Genomic DNA, 20,344 nt, shown 5'->3' on the forward strand with positions numbered 1-20,344 from the left:
CGCTGCTTTCCTTCCCCGAGACTCGGCGCGCCCCGCGGGGTCACGTGGCCCGGCTGCTGCGCGGCGCGTGCGCGGGCGTCACTTCCGGCCGGGCCCAGGCGGCGGCGGCGGCGGCGGCGAGGTGAGGCGGCGGCGGGGGCGGAGCGGGCGCGGCCGGGACCCGCCCCGGCGCGGCGGCCGCGAGGGCTGGGCAGGGCCCGGGCGGGTCGCGGAGGCCCGTGCGCCCCACCCACCCGCCCCGCTGGGGGCGCCCCGGCCCGGCCCGGGCGCGGGAGGAGGGGGCGTGGGGACGTGGCGCCCGGGGCCGCCTTCCGGCCTCGCAGCTGCCGCCGCCGAGCGGGACCGAGGTCCCGTCTCCCCTCGAAAGGGACCCTCCCGAGGGCGGCCCCTCCGCAGCCTCCCTGCCCGGTGTCCGCCGGCCCCACCCCGGCTGCGGGGCCGGTGCGGGCGCCCCGGGGTGCGACGTGGCCCGCCCCGCCCTCGGGGCTCGCGGGGCCGGAGCGGAGGCGCAGGGGTGGGGGCCTGGGCATCGCCCTTGTGGTCCCGGAGCCACAGCCCAGGTTGGGGCTGGAAAGCCTCCAGGCCACACAGGTGCCCAGGCAGCGCCGCCCGGCCCCGAGGGAGGCTCCGCGCCCGGCGGGTGGCCTTTCCCTGGACCCCAGGCGGGACAGGAGCGGGCGAGGGCACAGCCGAGCAGAGGCCCGAGAGGCCGGTGGGCTGCCCAAGGGGGCAGAGGGCTGAGCGCGGGGCGGGACGGGAGGAGGGGCCGGCGAGGACTTTATTGGGGGGGCGGGGAGTTGAAGGGGCGGCGGGGTTTCCAGGTGACGTCGAAGGGGATGCACACGCCCCAGTCGTTTCCGGGGAGGGCGGCTGCTGTGGTCACTCAGGAAGGGGCCTTGCCCCGTGATGGACAGGCGGCCCGCGGGGGTCCAGCGCCGCAGTGACCTGCAGGCTGCCGGGGCGGACCACTGTCTCACTGGCTGGACCTGCCGGGAGAGCCCCCCACGGCAATGGCGGGAAAGTGGAATCTAAGGAAACCCGCTGCTGGGAATTCCGAAGGGACACAGCGAGCAGCAGCTGCGTCATGGGTTCTACTCCCGAATTCCCGCCGCCACTGTCTGGACCGCACATGCCTTCTCCCCCCCCCGGCGGGTGCTGTGTGTGGGAACGGGGCTTGAGACGGGGGTCAGAGGCCAGGCTGTGGGCCCCTGGCCTCTCCCAGGCGGTCCCCGGAGCCCTTGGTTCCCATGGGAGAGCCAGGTACTGCATGTGAAGGCGCCCTCCACTGCCTGAGCAGGGCCGCGTCGATGTCAGGGCGCCCAGGCACCTTCGGGGAGGCGGCCCGGGCACGGGGCATTGAGCCCAGCTGAACCATCCGGGCGGCCCTAGCTGCCGTGGCCCTGGAGGCCCAGCGGTTGGGGTGCAGACCCTACTCTGCTGGGTAGCAGGCTGCTTTACCCACCAAGCCTCCAAAAAGGGGGTTGTCAGGCGCCTCTTCCCGGCCCAGTGTGGGATGTGAGCTGCTTGTAAAGCTCCCAGTGCAGCCACACCCGCAACTAACCCTGGCCAGGTGTCAGCCGTGGACAGGTGTCTGCCCTGGCCAGGTGTCTGCCGTGAACAGGTGTCTGCCCTGGACAGTGTCTGCCGTGGACAGGGGCTCTGCTGTTCTCCACAGCACCCTGTGTTTTTCTGGGTCTCCGCCTCCTCTGAGTGGGTGGGGACTGTCGGGTTGCCCAGAACTGCCCCGGTTCTCGCTTCGCAATCAGCAGCATCCCTCTCACTCTCAGAAGTGCCCCGTTTGGCGGTACGTTCCTCCGATGATGCCCTGTCCGTCGTCTTAGCGGATAAGCAGCCCTGGAGAGCTCCTTTGAGGTGGTGGCTTCACGCGGCTGTGCCTGGATCCCTGTCGAGCAGGAGGGCCCGGTGAGCACCTTGGGGGCCGCTGTGGCTCAGATGAGGACGCTGAGGCCGAGAGAGAAGGGACTGGCCCCGGGGCAGCTGGATGGGTGACCTTCTGCCGCCGAGTGGGTCTGGACTCCGCCCACCAGGCGCTCGGGCTAGTCAAGGCCTACAGAGTGGGGGTGGGGATGCGTGGTTCTCGTGCCGATGGCAGCCGGCAGAGGTGGCTCTGTGGCAGAGGCTGGGGGTGGGCCAGGGGCCTAGCAGCCGGACACCTGGTGAATGGATTGGGCCAGACCGAGGGCGAGGTGGCAGCAGAGACCTGGGTGGTGTCCGGATGAGAAACGGCGTGGGAAGATCCTGCTGGCAGCGCGTGTTGGGGGACGAGGGAGGTGGTGCAGGAGGCTGTCCCCATTGGGGTGGTCCTCGCAGGGGGCCCCCGGGATTGGGGAGAAGAGATGAGCACCCAGACGGTGGCTCTGGGAGGGAGGTCCCTGTGGGCCGAGGGGAGACTGTCTTCAGCTCTGAGACTCCAGGGCTTGTGAGCGCCTGGGGGCGGCTGCACGCGATGGAAAGAGCAGGCAGACGGGGATCTGCTGGCGCTGCCCCACGCCCAGCCGGAGCTGCCAGTCCCTGGGGGAGGCACGTGGCGCTCTGAGCTCACGGCTTGAAGTAGTTGTGCTCGATGATCCTGTGAGTGAGGCTCTCGGCAGGGCAGGGCCAGCACAAGGTCCTGGTGAGAAAGGCGGGAGGGAGCTGAGCTGAGGGCGTGGGAGGCCTGGAGGTTCCTGGCTGGGAAGCCATCAGGCCCAGTGGGGTGCCCCACCCTTGAGAGGAGGCAGGCAGTGGCTCCTTTGAAAATGTTGTGTTATTTGTCTTCACTCTGGAGGTGAGAGAACCTGCTGAGTGCTTCCCAGGTGCTCTGACCAGACCCCTCGGACGGTGGGGGCGCTCGGTGACAAGGGCACAGCCCGGCCCGGGAGCTGGTGCCATCTCAACGAGGTCCTGGTCTGGGCAGGAAGCCCAGCCCAAGGGGTGGCATGTGCTGGGCCCCCAGCGCGAAGACCAAGCATCTGGGGGCCTGGGGCCCAGCTCGGGGCCCAGCCAGGCCTGGGACGGCAGAGACGAAGGGGAGCAGGGGGAGCCTGGCTGTGACCAGAGGCCGAGGCTGAGCTGCACTGGGAGGAGAGGTGGAGGCTGGCAAGGCTCTGGACAAGTGGCTGGCCAGGTCGAAGGGCACAGACTGCAGGGAGCCGAGGGCCCAGGATGAGAGGAGGGAGGGCCTGGCCCAGGGCCGGCAGGGGTGGTCATCTTGCTGTCACCTCCATCCTATTGCATAATTGGAGCTTCCCCTCTGCTCATGGCCACAGCCCCTTGGGGAGTGGCCCTGGGCGCCCCCCTGTGCCCTGGCTGGAGGCCCCTGCCTGGAGGGCCAGGGCTCCGGTGCCTCCTGGAGGCTGGTTTTGTGCATTTTTGTTCTGGACTTGGCCTGTGGGTGCCTGCTTACCTGCACACGTGTTTAAACATGGCTGCATGAGCCGGGGAGGACACACCCACTGACCCACCCTCCTGGCCCTCCAGGAGGGGCTGTGGCTCATGCTCTGGGCAGTCTGAGGGCCCCTGGGTTCCAGGGTGAGTGGGGAGGCTCTTGTGCTCAAAGCCCCCTCCCAGGGCTCCCCACCCCAGCACCTGGGGTTGCCCTGCTCTGGGACGAGGACCGGCCTGGGACCAGCCCTGTGCAGCCAGTGCCCTCACCCTGCAGTGTGTCCAGCTGGCAAGGTTGAGAGTGAGCCTAAAAATAGATTCGCACCCAGGGCTGTAAAATCCCCTGGGCAGAGCGCGGGAGAAACAGGCCGGGCTCCCGGGTCCTGGTCACTGGGTCAGGCCTCGGGCTGGCGCTTCCTCCTGGCTCACACCCCTCCCCTGCCCTCGCCCTGCTGGCTGCGTCCCCAGCACCAGCTCGCTCACCCCAGCCTCCAGGACCAGGAAGCTGGGCGGGTCCTGGGCAGATTCTGTGCAGCCATTGGGCCCCTCACCCCTGGAGGCACCCCTGATGGGAAACTGAGGCTCGCGGAAGCAGCATGCCAGGCCCGGCAGGTGTGGGCAGGTGGGGTTCACCTGAGAGGCGCTCTGTGGTTCTGGAAATGGGTGTCCGCCGCCGGCACCTTCGTACCACCCCACTCTGGGGAGGGGCTCCCGGGCAGCTTTTCCGGGTGCTGGGACTCAGGTGCTCCAGGTCATGCCTGCCGCTCCCACCAGTGGGGCCTGCTGCATCCCCAGCCCAGATTGTGGCCGACCCACCCTCGGGGTCCCCCCAGTAGTGAGGCCAGAGCAGTTTGTCATCAGCTTAGAGGGAGGGAGCGGCACCCCACACCCTCCCCTCTCGGAGGCCCCTGGAGAAGTGACCTGCCCCGTGTCCGGTTTCCCTTCAGAGGCTGAGGGGTCCGGCAGCCGAGCGTGAGGACCAGACCCAGCGATGACCAGGTGGGTTTTAGGCCTCAGAGCAGCCTCCGTCCGTCCTGGGGGCAAGGGGCGTGGGACCCCGCCCTGGTCCCCCGACTCTCCTCATGTGCCGGGTTCCCCCAGTTCCCCCGTCTCCAGAGTCGTCTACAACGGCAAGAGGAACAGCAGCCCCCGCTCTCCCCCCAACAGCAGCGAGATCTTCACCCCGGCCCACGAGGAGAATGTGCGCTTCATTTACGAAGGTACAGGTGCCCCCTGGCCCCCCCACGCCCCCGGCCTTCGGGGCCCAGGCAGGCGGGTGATGGGGCCTGTCTGGGAGAACAGGTTCTTGTAATGAGGGCGGTCGGCACTTGGGGTTCCTAGTGGGCACTGCCCTCAGAGGAGGCAGTGTTTGTAGCTGGTTGGGTTATTTGTGGGGGTGGCGGTGGGGGGAGGGCTGTGGAAGACAGATGTGCACTCTCGGGAACCCAGTGGTGTCCCAGAAGTGGGGCTGTGTGCCTGGAGGGGTGAGCGCTGAGCCTCTGGGACCGCAGCCCTGGGCATGCATCACAGGATGAGGGGACAGGCCGCCCGAGGAGCCAGGCAGGAGGCCGAGGGGGTGGTCCAGGCGGGTCTCCCTGAGGGAGTGGGGTGCCCTGGGGATGACTTCAGGTCCAGAGCCGGCCAGTCTGGGAGCCACATGCTGTGAGTGGGGAGAGGCTGTGAGGACGCCCTGAGGGGGAGGGGGTGCTCTCCTGGTGGGATGCTGGTGGGACATTGCCCAGTGGGCTGGAGCTCTGACTGCATCGCCATCCTTAGCCTGGCAGGGCGTGGAGCGGGACCTTCGCAGCCAGATCTCCGGCAACGAGAGGGGCCTGGTGGAGGAGTATGTGGAGAAGGTCCCTAACCCCAGCCTGAAGAGTGAGTAGGGCACAGGGGCGGGGCCAGTGGAGAAGGTCCCTAAGCAGCCAGAAGAGTGTGCGGGGCCAGTGGAGAAGGTCCCTAACCAGCCAGAAGAGTGGGCGGGGCCAGTGGAGAAGGTCCCTAAGCAGCCAGAAGAGTGGGCGGGGCCAGTGGAGAAGGTCCCTAAGCAGCCAGAAGAGTGGGCGGGGCCAGTGGAGAAGGTCCCTAAGCAGCCAGAAGAGTGGGCGGGGCCAGTGGAGAAGGTCCCTAAGCAGCCAGAAGAGTGGGCGGGGCCAGTGGAGAAGGTCCCTAACCAGCCAGAAGAGTGGGCGGGGCCAGTGGAGAAGGTCCCTAACCAGCCAGAAGAGTGGGCAGGGCCCAGGGGCGGGGCCTGGCGGAGAAGGTCCCTAAGCAGCTGAAGAGTGAGGGGCGGGGCAGGAAAGCCCACCTCTTCCTGTTTCCTGACTGGAGAAGCTGGTGGGGTGGGCGGGTCCCAGGGCTTCCGGGCAGGAGCCGCCTCCTGCGCCCCCACTGACCGAGCTGCCCCGCACAGCCTTCAAGCCCATCGACCTGAGCGACCTGAAGCGCCGCAGCTCGCAGGATGCCAAGAAGTCGTAAAGCCCGCGGGGCCTGGCCTCTGGGAGACCCGTGCCGCCAGGGGGCGTCCGCTCTCCCCTGGGCCCAGCCCTGGGAGGGGGAGGGGAGCCGGGGCTGCGCTCCCTGTGGGCGGCAAACCCCAGGACCCAGACAGCGAGACTGAAGGCCAGCCTGCCCCCCAGCCCCTCCTTTCCTCTGGGCCGTCTCTGTCCCCGGAGGGTCACCCTCCAGCCCCGCGCACTCCCGGGCCTGCCCCCAGGATCTTGACCCTGTCTCCTCCCTTCCTGTCTCCCCCACTGCCCCGGTCCCAACCCCTGGCCACCTCCAGGGCCTGGGGACTCGTCCAGGTTTGACTCTGAGGTGGCCAGAAGGCAAGACAAGGGCGGCCCCACCCACACCCAGCCTGGGTCCCCCACATTGGACACATGGGAGCAAATAACCCCGACCCTGCACCCCTCACTGCCCAGCCTGGCCCCTTCCTCCAGGCCTGGGACCCCCGGTGCCTCGCAGGGTTCTGGCCCTGGTGTCTGTGCCCTGCGGCCATAGCAGCCCCTCGGCAGGGGCAGGGCGCTGGGGTCCGGCCTGTGCTGTGCTGGGTCGCCAGGGCCCTTTTCCTGTGCTGAGCCGGGGACCGTGAATAAAAGTGGCAATGCTGGTGGTCTCTTGGCAGTCTGTCCCTGCAGCCCACACACGCAGGAAACCTGAGGCCAAGGTCAAGGCCCCTGAGCCCCGAAATTTCGTCTGATCTCGGGCTCTACTGGGGGCTCAGGCCTCTTGGGGGCCGTGAAGGGGGCCTGGAGGCCAGGTGGGAAGTGCTGTGAGCTCTGGCCATCCCCTTGGGGCACCCTCTGCAGCCTGGACCCACCGAGACCCGAGAGCCTGCAGCCCGCGCCGGACAGGCCACACCAGGGTTTACTTTGGGAACATCTCTTCCCAGAGAGCATTTGGGGGCACGAGTGGCCCCACAGGTGGCTCTGGGGGTGGTTCCCCAGCGCCAGACTGCAGGAAGGACGGTCCATGCAATAAACAGCCACCGAGGGTGCTGAGCCGAGCTCCTGTCACCCCGGGGCCTCTGCTCCCGGCCTGGGAGGGTTGTGATGCCTGGGGCTGGGCCGCTGAGCTGCCCCGCTGTCTGGGGCCGGAAGCGTGTGTGTGTGTGTGTGTGTGTGTGTGTGTGTGTGTGTGTGTGTGCCAGGGGTGGGCGGGGTCCAGGGGGCTGCAGCCAGAGGCTGAGAGCACCGGACACACATCACATCCTGCACCCTGCAAGACCTGGACCCGGGACGGGAACCAGGCCCTGCCCCAGCCGCCCTGGATGGCCAGCAGGGGTCCTGCTGGGGAGGGGGCGGGCGGGAGCCCAGCAGCCTTTGCTCAGGTCACCCCTGAGGAGGTGCTGGGTCTCCTCTGGTGGAAAGTGGTGCCCACCCCCCAGGGCTGCCCAGTGCGGGTCACCTTCGGACAGCGGCACAACCCAGAGGCGAGGGCTCCTGGGCAGCAGCTGGTGGCGGCGGCGGCCACGGCCTGGCTGTGAGCCCTGGCTGTCACCGCCTCCCGCTTGTGTCCTCTGTGAAGTGCGGGGTGGGCTGTCAGGGTCCAAAGCCCTCTCCCCAGGGGTGGGAGGCCCAGCAGCACATGGGAGTGGCTAGCATCTGGCTGTTTGGTAAACATCCACCAGATTTTGACTCCAGGTGCCTCTGGGTCATCCGCCTGTGGGGCTGGGAGGGGGGGACACCGACCCCAGCTCCCTCGGCCACACTGGGCCCTGGCTTCGGCCTCCTGCCCACAGCACTGGCCGTGGCCTCACTCACTAGTGGTGCTTCCGCTGGGCCTTTGCACCCCCCCCCCCCGTGTGGGTGGCCACGGGACACCCCTCCAGGCCTCACTGCCGCTGCCCCAACTCGCATCTCGGTGAGCTGGAGGTCCGCGGGCTGGTGTCTCCACCAACACCTGGGAGCTGGGAGCGGGTCTCAGGCCACGCGCTGGCGGCTGGGAGCTCTGTGGCCCTGGAGGCAGAGCTGGGCTCTGGGGCAGGGGAGGGGGCACTGGGAGGGGAGGGGGCCCAACCCATGGAGGCCCAATCACTGGGCCTGGAGCCCCGCTTATAGCAGACCTGTCCTCCAGGGCCCTCCTTCCCATGTGGGGCCCAGACATCCCGTCTGGGGGTTCCCCTAATGGGCGAGCACTGCCACTTCCTGGTCCTCCCCCAGTGGCTGCTCTGGCCGCCTGGCACCCCCAGCAGATGCCTACCCAGTCAGTCTCACTAGAGGATGTGGCCTGTGAGTGCCCAGCCTTATTCGGACTTGGCTTTGCCTCCATCAGCTGTTCATGGAGTGGACACTGCCCCCAAGCTGTGGGCACCCACCCAGTCTGCGTCCCCGGCGTCCGTCCATGTTGTCTTTCTTTCCCTCCTTCATGGACTAACCCCCCCGCCGGCCACCCCCCCCCTCGGCACTTGGTGGCATTTCCCACGTCTGGATTTGGCGGGTCCCCGCGTGTGGTGGTAACAGGCCACCCCCTCTCCGACGTTTCTGTAACGGGTGGGATGTGAGGCTCCGTGGGGTGGGCGTGGGGTTCGTAGGAGACTTGAGGTCAGATATCCGCTCTACCCTGTGCTGAGCGGGCCGCGGGTCGGGGAGAAGCAGGGACCTGCTAGGAGGGCGTCCAGCAAACCGTGGGGAGAAGGAGCTCATGTGAACAGCGTGTGGGGCGTGGAGGTGGCCGGTGGGGTTCAGGAGGGTCCAGGCTGCAGGTGGAGGCATCTGGGTATTGATTCTTATTTTTTGAATATTGATTTTTAAAGACTGACAAGAAGGGAGGAGAGTTGGGCCTGACTATTGGGCACCCCGGAGAGGAGGAGGAGGGAGCAGGAAAAGGGATTGAGCCCTGGAGAGCAGGGGGGAGGGCGGGCGAGGGCTGCCCAGGTGTCTGCGGCCCAGGAGCTCCCAGCGGACCTGCCGCCTCAGCCTCCACCCCCCACCCCAAGGGGCAGACATGAGCCACCGTTTCTGGGTGTTCCCGTCCGTCCGTGCGCCCCTCCCCCCACGGCACCGGCCCCTCCCCCGCCCGCCCGCGTAGCGGTGCTCTGTTCTCCCATGACTCCCAGGGCGGCGAGTATTTACACCACGATGTCTGTGTTTGTACTCAGCGCCGAGACGTGGTGAAGTGTGATTATTTTTTCTTTCCTGCCCAACTTTTTGTTTTCCTTCATTATCAATTGCCTTCTTTTTCATTTGCTGTTTCCTACGTACTAACAGCAGGGAGGCCGCGTTCTCCCCCTCATCCCCGTCTCCTCCCAGTGCGTCAGTCCCTGGGGCCTTCGAGGGCGCCTCCCCGGAGCCTCTGCCCTGCTCGGGGCCCAGGGACCCCCGCCCCCGCCCCCGGCCGGGCACAGCTCCTGGGGATGGGCCCTGACGCTCCTGGTGCGATCTCTGTTTATCGAAGTCCACGTTTTCCTCTTCCTGGTCTCCACACTCTTTGTAACACACGTATGCGCACACACACACACGCACACGTGCACAGGCTGGGAGGGACCCCTGCTCTTTGGGCGCCGAGGGAAGGACTGGGTGCAGGTGGTGGAGGAAGGGGCAGAGGGCCTGGGCCTTTATCTCCCGCTGGAGTGATGCTGTGGTGCGCGGGGCCCTGAGTGAGAAATGGGGGCCCTCCCCGGCCCCCTCCCCCCGCCTGCAGGGCTGCCCACTCAGAACCAGGGTTTACTGGCTGGGCAGGCCCAGCCCGGCCAGGCCTCCACTCCGCCCGACTCCTCTGGCCGCTCTGGTTCCCCTGGGGACGGGACGGGGTAAAGGAGGACAAGGGCAGAGGGACTCGGGATGGGGGGGCAGCAGGAGGCCCCTGGGTGAGTACGCACCCCCAGGCGGTCACTGACCCTGAGCTCAGCCGCCGTGAAGGAGGCTGTGCCTTCCCTGTGCCAGCTGGGGCCACACGGGCTTCCGGGCGCCAAGGGCTGGCGGGTGCCCCGTGGGCAGGGTCTCCAAGAGACTCGGGGCCTCGGGGGCCTGATGCCTAAGGTCAGGTGCCTCCAGCCTCCGCTGCTGGGCTGGCACGGCCTCGGGTCCTGCGAGGTGCAGCCCCTCTAAGCACGGGACACAGGACTCTCCGCTAATGAGCCTCTAACCGCCCCCCCTCCGGGTCTCAGGCGTGGGCGGCTGGGGTGCAGCCCCTAGGAGGCCCCGTGCCTGGCGGCAGTAATTCTATTTACCTTTCCTGAGAGCCTCCTGTCCTCTCATTTGCTCCCATTAGCGGCTGTGCCTGAGCAGCTCCAGCCCACGTGGCCGCCCGCCCGCCCGCCCGCCCGCGGTGGCACCCCTCCCCCTGCCCAGCGAGCCGCCCAGTGGCTCCAAGAGCAGGGCCACCTGGCTGGCGGCCTGGCTGCATGCTCTGCTCCAGCCCCCCCTCCTCTGATGGCGCCGCCCTCCCGACACACGTCCCACCAGGCTCTCAGCTCTGCTCCCCGAGGGGTGATCACAGCCCCGGTGGCCCCTCCTGCCCTCGCCTCCAGCCTCTCCATCAGACGCTGTGCCCAGGCGCTCTTGGACCTCAGGTGCCGTGGCCCTGCCCACCCCGGGCGCCTGGTCGTCCGCCAGCACTCAGCTCCGTCCTGGGGTCAGTCCCCCGCCTGCCCAGCAGGTGCCCGCCCACCGTCGGCAGCTCCTGATGGGGAAGTCCCGGTGACCTTGCAGAGGCCGGGGACACTGTGCTGTCACCTCACTCGGACCAGTTCAGTTGGGGTCCCCTGTCCCCCCACTTCACCTGCTGCGTGCCCTGCACGCTGCTCAGGTGGCCGGAGCCTGGATGAGGCAGAGGCGAGCGGAGGACTCCAGGCCCAGGTTGTGCGGCAACGTCCCCACTGACCTGAGTGCAGCCCCGGCCACATGTCCATGGGGCAGGAGGGGTGGGATGTCAGTGGCCTCCCTGGGCCATCGCCCCCCATCATGTCCCTCTCCTGGCAAATGGTGACCTCTGGGGGCCAAAGCTAATGGGGGACTATCCCTTCGGCCTGGGGCGGCTGAGGCCGCCTGCGCTGGCTAGAGGTGGCAGCCGGGACCTGCTCCATGGGGCAGCCGAGGCGCTGCCAGCCACCACCACACTCGGTCCCATCAGGGTCCAGCTCCATCCAGTCCATCTGTAAAATGGGGTCCCAGAGGGCAGCGCCAGCCCAGGGGGCGGAAGAGGACCACTGCACAAGCTCTTTATTGTTGGAGGACACACATTCCTCCTCAGACTCACAGACACAGACATGCACTCACGAGAGCTCCCCACCCGTCCCCCCGCTCCCCCCTCGGGCCCGCTGGGCACAGAGCAGGTGTGGGGAGGGCAGGGGAGGGCAGGGGAGGCCCGCCCTCAGGCCACTGCAGTGGGCCCCGGGGACAGGGGGCCGCTCTGGCTACACCCCAGGCCACTCTGGGTCTTGGTCTGAATTGTTCGGGTGGCCTCTCACTCCCGAGTCCAGCCCCGGGGGCTCGGGCCTCACAGGGCGCTCTGGGCCCACCCCGGGGGGCGGCCGGCCGCGGGGGGCTCCCCGGAGGGGGAGGGGCCGTGGCTGCCCCCGTTGCTGTCGCAGCCCCCGGACAGCAGCAGCTTCTCCGTGGGGGCCCCGCTGGTGGACCGGGCCAGGGCCGGGTGGCCGCTGACCTGGCGCTCCTCCCGCAGCAGCTCGCCCAGGCGCCAGCGGTGCCAGCTCCGCAGCAGCTCCGTCTGCACCTGGGGCAGCCGACAGGTGGGCCGGGCCCGGCACTGCCAGTCCCACCCGGCTTCCCGCCTCTGGCCCTGAAGGCCACCTGGCACCCGGCTGCGAGCAGGATGGGCTGTGCCACCTGGACGCAGGGGCTGGGGACGGCTGGCACCCGGGCTGTGGCTGCCACAGGGCAAATGCAGGTGGGCATGAAGGCTGGGCGCCCGGGCTCTCTCCCCGCACCCCAGGCCGGTCCCAGACCCTCACCCACCTCCTTGTTGAGGAAACAGTAGAGGACAGCCACCAGCAGGCCCTGCAGAGAGGGGGTGGTCAGCGCGGCCCCGGGGAGGAGGGCGGGCAGCTGGGGGGGCGCGCACCTGGAAGGAGCTGAGGAAGAGGTCGAAGAAGAGCTTGACGAAGCGCAGGGTGCCTTGGGCGTTCTCGTCCGTCACGAAGGCGAACACCACCTCGTGGACCCCCAGCAGAGGGATGAGGGTCAGCGTGGACTTGGCCAGCCTGTGGGGGCGGGGCCTGAGCACGGGCACTGGGCGTCCCCGCCCCTCCCCGCCTGCCCGCCCGCCCGCACCCACCGGAATTTGTAGTCGGTGTGGTGCATCTGATGGGCCCGCAGCTTGGCCACGAGGATGTGCAGGATTCGGATGAAAATGCAGCAGTTGATCTGCACGTGGAGGGCATGGCTCAGGGCGGCCCTGGGGCTGGAGGGCACCTGGCCAAGACGGGCAGCCCAGCCCCAGGCCAGGGCGCCGGCCAGTGCCCTGGCTGAGTGCCGGGCCTCCCTCCCGGTCCGCCCAGGCAGGATGCTGTCTGCCTTCCTGGCCGCCGGCCCCACAGGCCCACGGGGAGGGGGGCTGAGGCCAACCCCACGGCCCCCTCCCTGAGGAGCTGCAGGCATGCCATCTCCTCACCAAGGTGGCCAGGAAGACGGGGAAGCGCAGGATCCACCAGAAGCCCATGTTGCCGTGGCTGGTCCAGCACCTGCAGGGCGGCCGCTCACACCTGTCAGCCCCCCGCCCCCCCGTCCCGCCCCCCCATTCCCCGTGGATCTGATCAGTGACTCGGGAAAGAAAGGAGATGATCACGCATGACCCCCCATCCCAGGCTCCAGGTGTGCTCACCCCCAATGGCCTCAGGCCAGCGATACCCTCCCCCCGCCCCCCAGAACTGGCTGCCGCCCCCGGGCACTGCCAGCACCCGGAGAGGGGAGCCCAGCCGCTGTCCTCACAGAGCAGCTCCTACTCACTGGATGTTCTCGAACACACACTTCACCACAGCCCAGGGGATGACGAACAGCATGGGGGCGCCTGCAGGGGGCGGCAGCTGTGGTCCAAGCTCCCGCCGCCCGCCCCCCCACCCCCCACCTCCCGCCGCGGCCCACTCACCCCAGCCGATGCCCAGGTAGAAGGCGAAGACGCTCCTCTCGGGGCCGGCGGAGAGGCGCAGCAGGCGGTGCAGGTACAGGCCCTCCACCAGCAGCCAGCAGGCGTTGGCCACGATGCCGTACTGCATGAACACCGCGGCCACCCGGCAGCCGGCCAGCGCCTGGGGCAGCGCAGGGCGTGAGCGGGCCCCCCGGCCTGCCGCCCGCCGGGCACGGGGGGGGGGGGCGCTCACCTCGTCGCTCATCCAGCCCCGCACGCGGAGGTCGTCCCCGAACTCCTGGCTGTAGCGGGTCTTGAGCAGCAGGTCGGTGACCAGCACGGAGCCGGCCTTGAGCACGAAGGAGGCGAACAGGTTCACGTGGATGTAGTTGCGGGTGCAGTGCAGCTTCCTGTGGGGACGGGAGTCGGCGCCCGCCCGCACCCCGCCCGCCGCGCCCCTCCCGCCCGCCTGGCGTCCGTACCTGAGGCCCAGCAGGATGGCCAGGGCCAGGAGCAGCGCCCCCAGCGAGAGGCAGTACCCCGCCGTGTACATCGCCTTGGACCCGCCCAGCAGCTTGGCTTCCGCCTCCTGCAGATCACAGGGCTGCTCAGGCAGAGGCGGGCGCGCCCGGCCCGTGCCCGCTTCGCCGGCCGCCGCTGACCTGCGCCTCAAGCTCCTCCTTGTCCATCCGGCACTGGGAGGCGTTCCTCAGCGGCTGCCCCTGCGGCCCCCTCACCCACTGCCCGTCCGGCCCGCACGCCTTGTAGACGAACCGGTGCTGAACTGCGGGGGGGGGGCGATGGTCAGCGCACGCCCTGAGGCCGGCCCCCCCCCCTGCCTCTGCAGTTACCTTTGTGGTGCCAGGGCAGGTACCAGGGGCAGGCGATGCTGGCCGTGGTGTTGGGGGGCGTGTCGGGCCAGCAGGAGTACTTGTCGAAGGTTCTGTTGCAGACCAGCTCTGCAGGGGCGGGCGGGGCTCAGCAGGCCGGCCCTCTCGTCCCCTCTCGGGATCCGCTGAGAACCGTCCTCTGCTCCCGCCTCCCAGGCCTCTGACCGCCCGCCTCCCCTGGGACACTGCATTTCCCCCAACTTGCCCCCAACCTACCTGGGGCCCCCCCTCTTCCCAGTTCCCTTCTTAAAAGTGCCTCCCGCTCTGGGGACTGAACCCCAATTTTGTTGGCTCTCTTCCTGGGCCCAGCACCAACCCTGTGGGCAGTCCCTGGCCCCCTGCCCTGTGCGGGCCCCTTCCCTGCCAGGACAGTGCTGGGCCTCCCAGGCCAGCCCTCCTGCTCCTGCCCCTCTGCACCCCGGGGCCTCCAGGACCGTCCAGGACTGACCCCATCCTGGCCTGGCCCCCCACCCCCGGGCCTGTGAGGTCTGCCCACCTGTCTCAGCCGCCTCCTGTGGCCTCTAAGCCATGGGAGCAGATTCACTGTCCCCAGGCCCCCATGGGGACGCCCAGCAGCAGGGGGCACGGAGCACCCCAGTGCGGAGGCAAGTCCACCACCTCTTTTTCCTGCTCCTGCGGCCTCTCCGTGACTCAGTCTCACCTGTGCCGATCCTCCCCATAAGAAGAGCCCAGGAAATGCCGCCCGGGAGGAAGGCAGGGGCCCACCGTGGGGCTCACCCGAGGGGCCCACCCGTGGGGTTCACCCGAGGGGCCCACCCGTGGGGCTCACCCGTGGGGGGCGGCAGCAGGCTCAGGTTGTGCAGACACTGGTCCCCATAGAGCTTCCACTTCTCGAACACGGAGTCCATCATCTGCGCACAGGGGGCCTGCAGCTGGGCAGGGAGGGTGGGCGGAGCGGCTGGGTCAGCGAGGGGAGGGCCAGCCGGGACGTGGGAGCCGAGGGCAGCGGCGCTCACCTGGCAGGCCAGCAGCAGCAGCAGCAGGAAGGGGGGTGGGCGTGGCCGGGTGGGGGGCATGCCTCCGGGCTGCCGCCCCCCACATCTGCCTGGGGCTGCAAAGTGGGGGCAGAGGGTCCTTTAGGCGTGGGCTCCGGGGCTGCGGGGGTCAGGCAGCGGGGCCTGGGGAGAGGCCCGCAGCGAGGAGGCTCAGCTGGGTCCTGTCTTGGCCACGGGGTGTCCTGCTCCCCTGAAGGCCCCCCCTGAGCCTCCGGGGCCCACTGATGAGGCGGGAGCTGGGGGGAAGCAGCGCTCTTGGCCAATAGGTCCTGCCGGGTCCTGGGGGCCGGCCGCCTCCAGGGGGACGGGGTTCCGGTGGCCCCAGCGCCCGCCCTCCCCTCCCGCGGGTGGCAGCCATCAGCCTGCCGGCCTGAAGCTGAGGGGGGAGGGGGAGCGGCGCCCAGGCAGCCCCCCTGCCCCACCGCCTCCTGCCTATTCTTAGCTCCTGGGAAAGGCCGGCGGGCAGGGTGCGGGCCATGACACCCCCAGCGCGGGAGCAGCAGGCGACTGGCCAGCGCCCAGCCGCGCCAGGGCCAGGAGCACAGGCACATTCTCAGGGTGGTCGCTGTCCACGCGCTGCCGGCTGCTGGGCCCAGACGCAGGACCCCTGCCCTGTGGGGCCTGCGGGCGGGGGCGCCTCGGGGCCTGGTCGCGGGCTGCAGCCGTCTGAGCAGAGTTCTGTGGCAGCCGCAGCCCCATAAATCCTCCCCTCAGGCTTCCAGAGCCGGCAACTCCCACGGGGCAGCCGGGGCGCCTCCCTCCATGGGTGCAGGGCCCGCAGCCCCGCCCACTAGTCCAGCTGGTCCCGTGGGACCATTTCACCAGGGGCCTCTCTGGGACGCGCCCCCCGCCCCCTAATGGGGCCCTGAGATGCCACCGTGAGGGGAGAGCGGAGTGACCTGGGCGGGCACCGGCTCCCAGCCTGCTTGGGGCTCCTGACCCAGCGTGGCCCCGGCTGCCGGCCAGGCCTGGGGAGGCCTCCCAGGGCGGCTGGTCCCCGTCCCTGCGCAGGTGAGGCTCCGCACTCAGGGCTTCGGGTGGGGGAGCCACAGTCTGAGGGGTGCCCCTTGGCAGAGAAGGAGGCAGACCCGTGTCCTCAGCCCCGAGGTCACGAGGTCACAAATGTTCCTTCTCTCCTGATCTGGCCAGCCCCTCGCTGCCCTGCCCCTCGCTGCCCCAGCTCTGAGCTGGGGGTTGGGTGGGAGTGGGGGGGTGGGGGGGCGCCCCTAGGAGCAGCCTCTCCCTGTCCTACCGGCTGCAGGCGAGGAGGGCTGGGGTGCAGGGGTGTCCTGAGCAGCTAGAGGCCCCCCGGCGGGCGAAGTGCACGGCGAGATGCTGGGCCCCGGAGGAAGGACACTGCCCGATAAGCTGTTCCGTCCAGCGGCCCTGCCCCGGGGGGGGGGGGGGCAGCCAGCGAGGAGCTCCCAGGAAGCACAGCCCCGAGAGCCGGCTTTGGGGGGGGTGACAGTGCTCCTGCTGGCCGCCCGGGCCCTGGGGGAGGTGGGCGGGGCCTGGGGCACCCGGGCGGGTGGTGGCCGACCTGCAGGTGCTAACTTATCCCGGCCCCAGAGAGAGGCAGGACTCGGGGGAGGGGAGGGGGGGCTGCCTGGGCTCTTCTCCATGCGGCTCTCCACGCCCCCACTCCCACCCCCGGCCTGGCAGGGGCTCAGGGACCGGACCCCCAGGTCACAGGCCTCGGCTCAGGTCCCAGAGGCTGCGGGGGACCCCGCGGTGCCTGACGGGGCGGGGGGTGGGGGGCGGGCAAGGCGAGTCCAGACCCTCGTCTGATTAGGTGGGGCGGGAGCCCCTTCCCCTGCACAGAGCTGAGGCCCCGGGGTCCCTGCTGGGCACCCGGTGGGAGGCTGGCTCCACGGGAGGCACCCAGGGCTGGTCCCGGGACCGAGGACGAAGGACTTAACTCCTCGGAGCCCCAGGTTCCCCACTTGTGGATGGGGTGCCGCCTCCTCAGGAGTCAGTGAGCTCTGCTACCTGAGGGCTGGTGGAGCATCCTGGCCAGGCCCCCCCTGCCCCCCATCCCCCCAGCACAGGCCCCCCGTCCCCCCCCCCGTCCCCCGACCCCCCCAGCACAGGTCGGGGCTGTGGAATGAATGAGGCCTGAGCCCGGAAGGGGGGGCTGCAGTAGAGGTGCTCAGGGCCCCCTGCTTCTACTATTGACCCCCCAGCTGATCAGGGGGTGGAGGTGACCAGCCAGGGACCAGGACTGTGCCCCATAAATGTCAGCTCAGGACGGGTGCGGCTCGAGCGGACAGAGATAGGGGCTCTCCCCTCTTTCTCAGCCCCACCCTGGGTTCCCCCACCTGCCAGCTGGCACGCGCCCTGCAGAAGGCACCACTCACCCCCCAACAAGCACGGCTTGGCCAGCGTCCCACCAGTTTCAGGGCAGGGGTGGGGGGGGCGGCCGGAGGGACTCCCAGGCCCGGGGGAGGGACCCCAGGTGGGTGGGTGGCCATTATGAGATGGGCAGGTCCCCCAGGATGGAGGGTGGGGTTGAGGCCTCCCAGCCTCTGAGGTGCAGAGGTGGGGGGGGGGGGGGTGTTTGTGAAACCGGATCAAGTGGCCGGAGGTGGTGGCCGAGGTGCACCAGGGGCCAGGCCTGTTGACAAAGCCTGGTTCCCTGTCCTTCACCCCGGCCCTGAGGGCGGGCAGGCACAGCTCCCCCTGCACCCTCACCCCTGCACCCTCGTCCCCTCCACCCTCACCCCCAGCCCTGGCCGGCCTCAGCCTGCGGTGGATGCGGGCGCCCAGACCTGCGGGGTCAGTGGGCTGGGCTGGGGGCAGGGGGGCGGGCGGGGAGGGGGGAGCGGGTCACAGTGACAGCGTGGGCTTCCGGGGTGCTGGCCCCTCGCCCCCCATCCCGGAGACACCCCCTCCCGGAGCTGGGGTGCTGCTGGGACCTTCCTGGGGGGCAGGGCCCGGAGGGGGTAGGCCGGGCCGAGGACGCGGCCCGGGGGGTCTCACGGGGCTGCCCTGGGGGAGGGAGCGGAGGGAGTAGCCGAGCCCAGGGGGGGCCGGACGGGCACCTGGCGGCGCGCACCCCCCGCCCGCCCCGCGCTTCCCGGAGAGGAGGGCGCAGCGCCGGGCGGGGTGAGGGCGCAGCCCGGGTCCCCGTGGGCCGGTTCCGAGCCCCGATTCTGCCGCCCCCGGACGTCCCCTCGGGCCCCCTGCTCACCGCGCTCGGTCCGGTCCGGGTCCGCGCTCCCCGCGCCCCGCCGCCGGCTCCGCGCCCGCGCCCCGCGCCCCGCGCCAGCCGCGCGCAAACTTTCCGGCGGCGACGCTGGGAGGCGGTGGCGGCGGCGGCGGCGGCGGCGGTGGCGCGGGGGGGGGGGGGGGGGGGGCAGCCGAGGGTCCGCGCCCCGCTCCTCCCAGCGACACCCCGGTCCTGCCCCCCGGACCCCGGCCCCGGCCTCGCGGGCTCCTAGAGGCGGGTCCCTCCCAGGCAGAGGCGGTCGCCCGGAAGGACGGGTGGGGGTGGGGGTGCGGTGTGGGGTGCGGGGTGTGGGGTGCGGGGTGTGGGCTGATTTGCTGGAAGGACCGGCTCCCCACTTACCCCCGCGGCCACTTACCCCCGCGGCTCCTGGGCGCAGAGCAGGCGGATGGGTGGGGGCTGTCCAGGCAGGAAGGGGGGCCCGGGTGCCCCTTAACCCGTCTCAGGGCCCAGGTCCCCTCCGTTAACCCCTCCAGCGCCACTGCCCCCCCTCCCCCGGCTGCGCCAAGTCCCCCGCACACTGGGGGCCCTACAGCTGCACCCCCAGCCTTGTGCCTGCAGACCCTCAGGCACCCCCTCTCCTCCCCCAGGCCCCCCAGCGCCATCACCTCAGGGCCCCCCCACACACACACTGTGGGGCCCCATCTTTCCTGGGCTGTCAGCATTCAGGACCGGACGTGGCCGCTCCTTCTAGAAAGTTCTCCCACCGCCATGGCTTCCAGGGGCCGCTCCCACCACTGCCCTCACTGTCCACCTGCTCCCCAGGCGCCCCCAGTGCCCAGACCCCACCCGGGCTGCTCGCGCCCCCCCCCCCCCCCCCCCCCCGCCGCACCCCTCCTGGGGACACCCGGCTCAGCCCAGGCCGCCTCCCACCCGCCTGTTTCCTGGGATCCCCTGGCCTCTCTGTCAACCGCCTCCCGTCACCTGGGCGGCTCCCCCGTCCTTGGTCCCCAGGGTCCCTGGGCCCTTCTCGACTTCAGTTTTGGGGGCACTGGAAGCCATAGTCTCCCCCGGGGCCCCGCCTCCAGCCCCACAGATGCTGGCAGGGGTCTTAGCCCACCTGTGCCAGCCAGGCCTGGAGCCCAGGTGAGGGGCGCTCTGGGGGTGCCCGCCAGACCCCCCTTCTTACCAGTGCACCCGAGCCCTGCCCCCAGGGCGGCCTTTCTGTTTCAGTTCAGGTGCCGGCCAGAAGGCAGAGGTCAGCGGCAAAGGTCAGAGGCAAAGGTCAGAGAACGGCTCAGCCCGCAGAAGGGCCTGTGCAAACGCAGGGGCGGGCGGGGAGGGGCCTCCGCCTGTGCCCAGACCTGCCTTCCTCCCTCGTGGCCCCTCCTCTCTCTGCCCCTCTCCCTAAGACACAGGTCTGGACACCCCCAGGCGGCTGTGATGTCAGAGGTGGGGTGCCCCCTCCCGTGTGACCCTCAGAGGTGACCGGCCTCCCTGGCCCTTATTCCCGGGAGTCTCTGGCCAGGCACAGGCCCAGCAGCCTGGGCAGGGACTGGGTGGCCCGAGAGGGGACAGATGGGGGGGGTTCCCCCCTGGGCTGGGCCACCTCTATTTACATAACTGAATTCATAAGACATAAACAGAGCGGGGATGGGAACGGAGGGGCTGGGCCTTCCCAGAGCTGTCCGGGGGCCTGGGGAGGAAGGCGCCCGCCCGCCGGGAGCCCGAGGGTCCTGTGGGGCGGCCTCGGAGCTGCGGGCACCCATGCCGGGAGCCAGCGGGGGCGAGGGGGTAGCTGCCTCTGCCTGCGTCTGCCCAGTCCCTGTGCGGCCTGCCTGCAGCTGGTACTGCCCGCCACCAGGAGGACCACACCCCCACCTCGTGCTCTTGGGGGGCCCAGACGACAGTAAGTAGTAGAGAGAGGGGGCCAGACCGGGCGGCCGGGCAGACCCAGGGGGAGGGACCTGGTGGGGAGGGCCGGTCGGGGCAGCGGGAGAGGAGGCCGCAGAGCCGGTGCCCACACACCGTGCGGGGGGGCACCCGGCTGGTCCCGCCATGGCTCCTTGCAGCGCCCACTCATTCCTTTTGGTGAGTTTCTCCAGCTTTTCTTGGCTTAGAACACAAGCATTTCCTTCTACTGATAAGAGGGCCTCACCCACTTGGCGTGGCTCAGGGTTGAGTGTCGACCTAGGAACCAGGAGGTCACAGTTTGATTCCCGGTCAGGGCTCGATCGCGCCCCCCGCCCCCCGCCCCCGGGCCTGGCTAGTTCTGCTCCCGCCCAAGCCCTGACCACGCGGATGGGCCTTGGCTCGCCTGCTCCCTCCGGGATTCGGGGCCTCCCGCCCTGCTCCCTCCTCCG

General features: G+C 70.0%; 2 protein-coding genes across 6 annotated transcripts; one reads left to right on the plus strand and one right to left on the minus strand.

Moving 5' to 3' along the window:
* The first annotated feature begins 52 nt into the window (after positions 1-52).
* On the plus strand, positions 53-6,507 carry MCRIP1 (MAPK regulated corepressor interacting protein 1). Of its 2 annotated transcripts, none has more exons than XM_036341093.1 (5): positions 53-121; positions 4,332-4,383; positions 4,486-4,604; positions 5,161-5,262; positions 5,798-6,507. In XM_036341093.1, exons 2-5 carry the CDS (start codon positions 4,376-4,378, stop codon positions 5,860-5,862), a joined length of 294 nt encoding a protein of 97 aa, XP_036196986.1. In that variant the 5' UTR covers positions 53-121; positions 4,332-4,375; the 3' UTR covers positions 5,863-6,507. The 2 variants fall into 2 exon arrangements, with proteins under 2 accessions (XP_036196986.1, XP_036196985.1); XM_036341092.1 differs by lacking the exon at positions 53-121 and adding an exon at positions 799-1,923.
* Positions 6,508-11,015: 4,508 nt separating this feature from the next.
* GCGR (glucagon receptor) lies at positions 11,016-19,269 on the minus strand. Of its 4 annotated transcripts, none has more exons than XM_036342092.1 (14): positions 19,171-19,269; positions 14,777-14,871; positions 14,590-14,692; positions 13,761-13,868; positions 13,572-13,693; positions 13,392-13,498; positions 13,163-13,319; positions 12,931-13,090; positions 12,792-12,852; positions 12,457-12,526; positions 12,121-12,209; positions 11,908-12,046; positions 11,802-11,843; positions 11,016-11,559 (listed from the first exon to the last, which is right to left on the minus strand). In XM_036342092.1, the coding sequence occupies exons 2-14, from the start codon at positions 14,834-14,836 to the stop codon at positions 11,326-11,328; spliced, it is 1,452 nt and encodes a 483-aa protein (XP_036197985.1). In that variant the 5' UTR covers positions 14,837-14,871; positions 19,171-19,269; the 3' UTR covers positions 11,016-11,325. The 4 variants fall into 4 exon arrangements, with proteins under 4 accessions (XP_036197985.1, XP_036197989.1, XP_036197987.1 ...); XM_036342096.1 differs by lacking the exon at positions 19,171-19,269 and adding an exon at positions 18,400-18,415; XM_036342094.1 differs by lacking the exon at positions 19,171-19,269 and adding an exon at positions 18,006-18,105.
* Positions 19,270-20,344: the final 1,075 nt, after the last annotated feature.

Source organism: Myotis myotis, unplaced genomic scaffold, assembly GCF_014108235.1.
Source record: "Myotis myotis isolate mMyoMyo1 unplaced genomic scaffold, mMyoMyo1.p scaffold_m19_p_17, whole genome shotgun sequence".
Taxonomy (NCBI): Eukaryota; Metazoa; Chordata; class Mammalia; order Chiroptera; family Vespertilionidae; genus Myotis; species Myotis myotis.

Bases quoted from the DNA above. Each gene is read 5' to 3' on its own strand.
- MCRIP1 (XM_036341093.1), top strand. The intron at 4,605-5,160 runs GTACAGGTGCCC...CGCCATCCTTAG, and splicing joins TGTGCGCTTCATTTACGAAG to CCTGGCAGGGCGTGGAGCGG. The intron at 5,263-5,797 runs GTGAGTAGGGCA...TGCCCCGCACAG, and splicing joins CCCTAACCCCAGCCTGAAGA to CCTTCAAGCCCATCGACCTG.
- GCGR (XM_036342092.1), bottom strand. From the start codon at position 14,836: ATGCCCCCCACCCGGCCACGCCCACCCCCCTTCCTGCTGCTGCTGCTG. The intron at 13,694-13,760 runs GTAACTGCAGAG...CCCCCCCCGCAG, and splicing joins CCTGCCCTGGCACCACAAAG to TTCAGCACCGGTTCGTCTAC. The intron at 12,047-12,120 runs GTGGGTGCGGGC...CCGCCCCCACAG, and splicing joins CACACCGACTACAAATTCCG to GCTGGCCAAGTCCACGCTGA.